General features: G+C 30.9%; 1 protein-coding gene across 1 annotated transcript in view; it reads left to right on the plus strand.

The window, feature by feature from the left end:
* RBM26 (RNA binding motif protein 26) overlaps positions 1-7,393 on the plus strand; it is an 85,316-nt gene extending 77,923 nt beyond the window's left edge. The window contains exon 22 of the mRNA XM_081130706.1: positions 4,660-7,393. Coding sequence (XP_080986832.1) covers positions 4,660-4,683 — 24 coding nt within the window. The 3' untranslated portion in view covers positions 4,684-7,393. The remainder of the gene's footprint in view (positions 1-4,659) is intronic.
* Positions 7,394-10,137: the final 2,744 nt, after the last annotated feature.

Consider the following 10,137-nt stretch of genomic DNA (forward strand, 5'->3'; position numbering starts at 1 on the left):
TCCCCCAATTATCACAAAAGGAGCTATAATCACTAACTTATTCTTAGTAATAATGGTTACTTATACCTTTACAATAATGTACAATCCAATGTTTAAAATTTATACCACTTCAGTTTGGTTTGATCCTATAAATTTTCAACAGATGTCTTAAAATTTAAAAGCAGGCTGATTAGTTTGGAACCAGACTTCAAGTAGAGCTAACATTTGGTGAATGAGAAAACCATCACATTACATTTTGGATGTATGAAAGAACACTTGACCATTTGAAGATGTATGAATAAAGAAATGTACTATAGATACTACTTTAGGAAAACACTGTTTGGTAAGTGTTTCAGTCTGATATTTTAAGTGTGTGTTTCCTATACTTGTATAAAAATCTTTGACATTTACAACAAATTTTGTGATTTTTAAGTGGATTTCTCTGGCAAGTGAACATGATCACTTAAAATTGATATAGGAAATAAATGCATTCTTTGTAGAATGAGGGGGTGGGAGAATACATATTTATATTTTTTAATTCATCATTTGTTTACAAGTGTTTCTGCTCCTCCTGAGATTATAGTGATTATATTAAAAGGCACATTAAAAACATCACTTTCTTTCCATACTGTGGTCCGCACAATCACAAACTAATGCCACCACCCACAGTCTTCTATCAGTGGAGTGACTAGTGGATTTTCCCCACACTTAGGGTTAAAGTTACATATATATTCTTGATGGTAATACTATTTCTTAGGAATGTTTGACTTGCAGTTTGCATATATTTATATTTAAAATTTCAGAATCAGATTTCTTTTGTCAAAATAATGACCTTACTCAAAAACTTCTTTACTAAGATCTGTGGTATATTTTTATGTAGTCTCTTGTCTATTGACTGTGTACTATTCTGATTTGATAGGTAAGTTTGTTTTCTTTTCTTTTTAGTAGTCGTGAAAGGTGCCAAATTGGCAGAGGCTCACGTTTCTTCTCTTTACACCAAACAGGTATTACAAAGAAACAATCTTTCAAAGGCCAGTTAAATCTCCATGCTGATTTTTGGCTTTATAATTTGATTAGTAAATTTTAGCCTGATACTTTAAAAATTACTGTAAAATCCCTTATTATGTAACTGAAATGACCTATTATTTATTTAAATTCATAAATAGGTAATTCTCTTAGTTTTACATTTCTCTAGTAACCTAAAATTAAAATGTTTTAAGCCATTTTTCTATGAATGAGTCAGAAGACAAATATATTTCAGTTTGGTCCTAAAGTATGGGAATTAAATATTAGCAATGTTAATTAGGCTCACAATTATATTTTTATTAGCAATGATTTTAATTATAAATATTACCTAGATTTTCATTGCTATTGAATTTTTAAAATTAATATGTTTATAAATACTAGTACTCTACATGTACTTTCATCTGTTCTCATTCAAAATTTAAGCTATCTCTTTAAAGTAGTTAATTCCCATTTTACAGATAAGGAAACTTGGGTTAATAGAGATGGAGTGACTTGTTCAGTCATTGCTAGTCATGGAAGGGCTAGGTTTGAATGCACGCATTGTGATTTCAGTGCCAGCTGTCTTTATTTTTTAAAAAACTATATTGCTACCTCCTTTCTAATTATTGATTGAGCTTAAGATTGTGTGTGCAATAAATGTGGTAGTTCATGTACAATATTAGTAGACTTCTCGGTCATTAGCCAGTTCATACCTTTACCCTCCCTTCTAATACAGCGCTTTGTTCATATCTCTGTTATAAGTACTTATATTGTAATATAATTTATCTGGTTTATATGTCTGTCTTCCCCACTAGATTATAAGCTCCTCTAGGAAGGGGACCATGTCTTATTCATCTTTTTATCTTTAGTGATTATCACAAAGCCTGGCTCATAGTTGGCACGAAGATGTTTGTTGGATGAATTAATGAATGAATGCACATTTGAATCTCCAATAATGGAGTGACAATTACCTCCCTTGTTAATTCTTATCAATTTTTCAAAAATATCTGTTGAACGTCTTCTCAGTCATATGGGACCATTTTGCTAAACCATTGTTACAGTTAGGTATTGCACCACTAGGGTTACAAATGCTGATGGAGGAATACACAGGTAGTCTCAGTGGAATTTCCATAACAGTAAGCCATTAATGTTTTTAGAGAATTAAATGTTGTAGTCAGTTTCAGGAGTAAAATAGCCTTTTGGTTTCTATTAGTATGTAAGAATAGAAATGGCAAGAGCCACCAATCTAGTCCATCCCACTAATTTTTTATATCCAAAGATGACCTAATGTAGAATACTGGATAAGGGTTAAGAGATTTAGCTTTTGGTCCCAGCTCTGTAACTCACTCTGTGGCCCTAGATAAGTCTCTTAACTTATCCAGGGCTATTTCCTTCTCTGTAAAATGAAAGCGGTTGGACTAGACAATCTCTAAGGTTCCTTTCACATATATAGCTTCCCTGGTGTATATTAGTGTTTAATCTAAAACAGTTTAATATATCTATACCAATTCTCCACACCTGTTGTTGCTACTGTTTTTGTCTTACCAACTGAAACAATTTCAATTTGGTTATGATAATTCATATTATGTTTCTTAGTATAGTTTTATATATAGTGTTCTCAAGTGCTTGCCTTTGCTGGCACAAATTCTGTTCAGCCTATGAAGTATAGAGTAACTGCTGTATTCACTAGCACTTTATTCCTTTCTGCTTATAACTCTTCCATTCACTTCTGAACTCCAAGTTTAAAGCTCTTCCCTATTACAGTATGCTTCCTAAAACTTGAAACTCATTTTTAATTATAGTTCTCATCACAAGTTAGGTCTGGGCTGAGTTGGGAGTGAAAAAAGGGTTGAGAACAATGTAGTTAGCTATTTCTTACAGGAAAAAAATGAGGAAAATTATGTATTATTGGTTAAAAGATTGATTAGGATTACTTCAAGGGATGGTTGAGTTGTCATTTTACGTATTTCAGTATTTTATGTCTCTACCTAAGCATTGTTGTTTTAAATGTTATTGGATAATTGTAATACTTTAAAAATTAATTTTAGTATTTAACCACTGCCCAAGCATTTATTGAAATCATGTTGCAGGAATGGGAGAGTATTCCATAATGCTTGTTTTATTGCAATGTGATCAAATGTATCAACTGGTAGTTTACTAGGAAGACAAGATTTCACTGTTTTAGCTGATTATCTGTAGAAAGTATGGTTGAGCTTAATTGAAGGAAATCTATTAACAGAACTGTGTTATGAGGACTGTATTTCCAGTCTTACTTGGAACACTAATCATTGGCTCCAAAAGTTACAGAAAGAAAGCAAACAGTTTCTTGTTTGGTATGTTAAAATATCAATGGCTATTTTACAGTATTATACAAACTTTATTATCTGTATTTTCTTTTTTCCCCTTACCCATAATGTGAACTAATTATAGAAAATTATTTTTACTTCTTTTAGAATTTATATAAATATTAAAGATTTTTTTTTCCTCTCTTACAAAAGTCTTTTAACCTTTTAAAACAAAAAATGTCCTAAACGAAATTCTGGTTAATTAAGTTAGTTCACTTTTTGGTCTTTCAGGGTTTTTCTTATTCTTTTAAAACCCTATAAATTAAAAGTGGAAATTTAGTATTAAATCATGAGTGTATAATTGTAAGGCAGAAAGAAATTTTCCTTTTCCCAGACCTCAGGAACTACCTTGTTCTTGTTAACTTCTTGAGCTGGCTAGTTGCTCTCAGGTATGTATGCAGGCTTGTAGAGAGGAGGTTTTTTTCTCTCTCTGATTATTATATTCCTATCAGATGACAGCAGATAATCTTCCCAAATAGCTACCTAAAAGTCCTAAAAAACAAATTTTGGTAAATATGACTGCCATGCGCAGTAATTTCTAATGAAAACATTGTGTAGTTGAAAAATTTCTAATTTGGTAAATAAATTTCTTGCAGTTTATAAGTATTGTTCATTACGTAGTGTAATTGAAGGCATTTTTTATTTTAATTTTTTGGTGTCAATTTATTATACTTGCTTCTTCCTATCCCTCCTTCCTTGTTACTTCATTTCATCTGTCTGCTGATCTCCCCATCATACAGAATTAGTCTTCCTTTGTATACCAAGCACTGTCTCATTTTGATGTTTCTTTTATTTATTTTTGTTGTTAAACATTGTGCTTAGTATAGAATTTTATGTCATTTAGTGTAACTAAAGGATGAAATGATTATCATGTGGAGTTTAAGGAAATTGGATATATCTTGCAGTTACTTTGAAATCTTTGGAGAACTTAAGATAATTGTTTTTGCTTTCATTTTAATATATAATATCTTAGAATTTGTTCATAATTTTTTCAAATTATTTTGCCTATGCACACCTCTATAAAAATTTGCTACCTGGTCAGTTATTGCATTTCCTAACCATAATTTTTAGATTATAGTCATGTTGTAGAGCTGTGATCTTTGCAGCTTAATATTTTAAGGAAGCATGATGCAGAGAGATTTCGTTAAAATTATTTTAAGCCAGAGCTGATTTTTTAAAAAGTTTATTTACAACTTTGATTTTGATCCTTTCTCAAATAGACTTTTTTTTTTCATGTTTAGAAAAATTGGAGGTCAATTTATGGTGTGATTCAATTTTTAGATTATTTACTATTTTCTAAGTTTTTTTTAATAGTCTTCTCTTTTTCCAGCAGAGAGAGATCATCATTGCCTGAATTTAGTTTTGTGACTACAACAGCAAGACCTGTTCCTGTCTGGAGACGACTGTTATAATAATATCACTCTATCATTTTATGTTTGCCCTTTATCGATTTGAATAGGTGTTTACATGTATTATAATTAGCATTTTATCTTTACAGTTCTCTAAGGGCACATCTGAGTCCAGAAGTGTATCTTAGTGTGTGCTTTGTCTGACCTTATTCTTAAAATGTTTTCTTCCCTTTAAAGCCATTTATTTTTTTATGCACCATAAGAAGGCAAAAGACCTCTTGGTTTCCTAATATGACATAAGTTCAGTCTTGTCCAAGTTGAAAATTGTGTCTAGGAAATCTATAAAGCCATGACGCGGTGTTAATTAATATGAAACATTTAGAATGAAGAAAATGATTAAAAAGTTAAGCATGGGTTTAATTTTAATTATTCTGGGTTTTAAAAGGGTGCATTTCTGGGGTTATAGTCACTTAAAATAATTTTGAACAGGTGGTAAAATATTTTTTTACACACTCTTGCCTATTCTAAATATACTTACTGAAGTTGTTCCCAAGACCACTGCGTAATTTTTTACAAAATTCTTAGCTCTTTAAAACAAACAAAGAGAATATTTTTTCTTTCTTTTCAAGTATTGCAGGATGACTTGTGAAGTATAACTATTGAAAAATATTTATTAAATGTCTAATTTACACAGTTTTTCCATATTTTCCTCATAGTCAAGACATCAAAGACAATCTTGAAAGCAAGGGGAAATAGTGTGTGTCTAACATTATTAAAGACTATAGTTTTCCTGTTTTAAAAGGCATATGCCCATATTATTTATTAATAAGCAATATGGCTTAGAATTATTTAGAGTCTGATTAAATTTAATACTAGATATTTACCCAAAATATCCTTTTTTTATAATGGGGACCATTAAAAAACAACTTCAGAAAATCAATTTTTGAGTATTTCTTCAGATTCTCCTGAGGCATTTGAGAAAACTGGAAGTTAAACTTGGTAGAAATTTTATTAGGAAAGTCCAAATTACACTTGCTTCCGTTCACCCTTGTCCATGCTATATTTTCACTTATTTTGCGTGCTAAGTTGACTATCCTGTAAACACTTTCTTGAGTATGCACTGCATTTGTCTTCATGAAAAATAAAAAGACTGAACACATCAGTCATAATGTAAATGAGCTATTTTGATCCACATTAATTGGAGGCAGCATGGTTAATATTAGGCTTGGTTTGAAGGAAAAGTACAGATTTTGGAAGGTCTTCTAACATAATTATGACCCAGTAGTGTACCAGGCCTTTTTAAAATTAGACTTTAGTTTTAGTTTATATTTGCAAACTAGCATATAGCTGCAGGGAGTTTATAAATATTTTTCCAGATCAATTCACTATTTTTTCAAGGAAAGATTCTCTGCCCATGTAATGGTGGTTAACGTGCTAGAATAGAAACCCAAAGAACGTTGTCTGAAGAGACCATATTTGCTGTTAACAGTTTTAGTTCGTTAATGGATGTGGACCACATACTACCACCCTCAATTTTATTTTGTCATCTTCCTGTTTTTCCCTTGCCTTTAAATTAAAAACAAAATAAAGCAAAACAAAATTGAATATACCATTTGAATCAGAGTCGAGGTGATTTGATTCTCATTAAGATCATTGCGCTTTTTGGAAATTGCTATAAGATCCAGTTACATAGTTAAATTTCTATATGTTGATTAAGATAAGAATTTTTATTAATTTTCCTGAATAAGATTCTCATGGAGCTGTGTGTAGATAACTGTACAGAATCACTTTTGTGTAATTGAATGACGAAGTTTACCTCTGCATGATTGCATTATGGAAGCCTTTTATATATCTTTATATTTTTCAATATACTTGGATTTTACACTATTAGCTGCTCTAGTCATGCTATATTTGTTTTTTTTTAAATAGAGTTTATAAATATTTATGCTCAAACTACAGATTGAATATTTTGGTCTTGTTTACAAGATAAATAATACTTTAAAGTGATGCAGCCCCAAAGTGTCTTAGGAAAAAGTCATTGGTGCTATAAAACCTCTCAATATCATTTTTGAGTCTGTTATTTAGACTTCTAGGCTTTAATCTATGATCGCTTGTGACTTACTTTATTCTAATAACATAATTATAAAAGTGGTCTGTGGTGAGTAAAGAGCTCTGCCAATTAGAAACACCATGATTTAAAGATAAGCAGAATGACATTGTAGTTATTTGTGCCCACCTTCCCCAAAAGAAAATAGTTTCTTCAGTTTGTCATTGGCTCTTTGATAAGAGGAACGGTGTTAACCTGTCTGGAATTAAAAATATGAAACATTCAGCATGGCTCAGTTTTCCTATATTTCAAATAGAAAACTTTTCTAGTCCTAAAATATGGTGTAATCCTGCTCTGCTTTAAATTCCCATTTGTCTTTTACTCAACAGGCAGCAGGGTAATTCTTAAATATTTATAGAACATTTGGTGAGTTGGAAAGAGATGTATTATTTACATTGTACAAGTTTTGTGTTACTGTGTAGATTGTTTTCTACATCTACAAAACTTTATTCCAGCACCTTAGTGAATGTTCTTAAGATACAATTTTTAAGTATCAGCAAAGCATTCATAGATGTTTATTTTTGATTCTCAGAATCCTGAACCTGTTTTGGGTGTGATAGAACATGTCTGGCACAAGATTTCCTTTAATAAATGGTTTAATTTAACTCAATTTCTGTGGATTGTTGAACCTTAAAACACCAAAGGAATCTTTTCTTGCCTGGAGACTGGATTGTTCCAGTGTTTAATACCTGTGCCCATAAGTATCCATTTCATGAATGCGTGTTGGCATGGGGAAAAATTTCCCTGCTCTTTGAGTGGAGCGAAAGTAATTGGTTAAGCTGTAGCAGCTTTTTTTGTTGTTTGTTTTTAAAAGTATGAAAACTTGAACTGACAAAGGTAAAACTTGAACTAGAAAACTACTCTTGTATGCTTAGGATGTTTAATTACATGTTTATGTGGGGTTGTCAACATTTTTATTTATAGTTGAATTATGTTTTGTTTGTTAAATATCCATAATGTTTATTATTTTTATATTTTGAAAAAATTTTTAAATAAAATAGTCTTACTTAAAAGCAGTTGTTAACTTTTTAAAATTGTCCATCTTGCATCAATAGAAAAATTTGCAGCCCTCAGGCATTGCACAATTGAGAATTCTGAAAATGTTTATATAAAGAAATGGCTTCACATTGCCTCTTTACCTCTTTGCCATCCATTCTCGCTTTCAATTGTTCTGAGTTACCTTTGGTGTACCAATGTGTTATTGGCCTAATGGCTTTCTCTCTCACACATACACTTCCATACCCTATTCTCCCTAATTCCTGCCTCTGCTGCCAGAAATTTTCTCTTTATTCCATTTGGGAACCAAAAAATTTCTCCTTATGAGTGATAAGCATAAAAATATAGTTACGACAAAGAAGGACTGCTATAGATTCTAAAGTGAAGTTTGACGTAAAGTGCTTATACTGACGTCAACCTATTGAAAGCTTTCAGAACTTCCCTCCATAATTTTCGGTTTTCATTTGAACATTTCTTCTCCTGATTTAATCTGTTTTTCCAGTATTCACTGTATTCATTTTGTATTTTATTTTATCAAATGATAAAATCTTTTTTTCATTGCAGATACACATTATCTCCAAGTGCATAAGCCTTGAGAAAAGTCTAGTTAGATCTGGTTCTGAAATAGCAGAGGAGTCTGACTTGAAATAGTATAAAGGACTTTGGTTAATAATGACACACTTAGTAAAATTATTTAAAAGAATTATATATTTTACATATATATTGCTAGCCCCTGTAGAATATTTGCAGATTGAGCGTGTTGTCCGCTTTCACTTAACCTGAAAAATATTTCTGTATAAAGTATGAATGAATTTGGTCTTTGAATTGTTTTTAAAAATCACGTGTTATAGCTAGACATTGAAAATAAAAAGACAAAGGTAAGATGATAGAAAGCCTGTCATCTATAAATGATCACTAGACATTTTTAAGGGGTTATATAATGTAGACTATTCTGTGGTCTATTTTTTCATTTATAATAACAGATTGACACCATTTTCAAAGCCCCTCCATTTGTAGCAAACTTTTGGAATTAATAGATTTTTATAAAATGTTAATGGCATTTAATAAATTTTCAAGAACCATTGTAATGTCATAACTAGTCTATTTGAAAGGTAGGGCAGGTAATCTTTACCTTAGTAAGATAAAAATGGCAGAATCGGGATGGGGATTTTCATTTCTTAATATATCTACTATAAGAATACACAAAAAAGGTACCAGTTTATTAAAAAACAAACTCCCCATATTTTAATCTCAACTCTCCAAACTGCTTTTCTTCAGCAAAATATATTTTCCCCGTGAAATTCATGAACATTTTTACTGAAACTCATAAAGCATGAAATAAACTATGAAAGAATATAGAAATGGGAAGATAGTGAGTTCTAAATACTTCCCTTCTATGTCATAAATAGAAAAGTCCATTATTGAAAAGATAATCCATTTTATTGGGGAAGAATACAGTTTCTTGCAAACAACATTTTCCTGAGCTATTCCTGTAATGGTCATGTTTTATCTAATACACAATGTTGTGTTACATTAATTCCAATATTTGAGGGTTTGCAATGTTATGGCAGTTTTCTTACATAGTCAAACTTTGACTGACTTTTACAAATTTAAAATGTATTGAAGTATGCAAGAATATATTTTGTGTTCAATGATATGAGGATTGTGATTCTGATTGAAATACAGTACTCAGTGTTTTGAAGATTTTATATTTAGGATGTGGAGTTAATGAAAAGACCAAATTCCTACTTCTGATTTCAAGGACAGTAGAGTACAGATTACATACAAGAAAAGAAAGCCTTTAAAGTCTTTAACATTCTTGAAACATTAATGTTAAAATGTTATTTATGCCAAATATCTCATTCAAATAAAAATTTACAGTGACATTACTACCTGTTTTTTTAAAAAAGGACTATCTATGACACATCCTGTATTTTTCAGAAGTCAGTGTTAGGAAGAAATATGTAGGAGTTGTAGATGTTTGCAGTTCTGGAGTTAGAAGTGGATAGCTGTCAAATTTGTACTAAATTTAATGTGGTATTTGGTTTTGTGTGATAAGTAGTCTAGTAGATAATGTGCCAGTTTTACATAAAAAAAAAAAATTGTCAAGTCAATATTCACAGAAAATTAAAGAATGATCAGAAGGAGGCTCTCTGGCACTTAGCAGTTGCCATGTCTGAATGAAGTAAGAATTTAAATAAAAACCAAGCAGGTAACTTGACAAAAATATTCTTTGAGTACTGACTATTAGTCATGATAACCCTCACACAAGTCATACTTGTAAGACTACATAGATGAAAACTACAGATGCTAAAAATGTAATATAATCCTAACCAACCATTCTTTGGTTAACCTA

This window comes from Miniopterus schreibersii (genome assembly GCF_964146895.1).
Source record: "Miniopterus schreibersii genome assembly, chromosome: 2".
Lineage (NCBI taxonomy): Eukaryota > Metazoa > Chordata > Mammalia > Chiroptera > Miniopteridae > Miniopterus > Miniopterus schreibersii.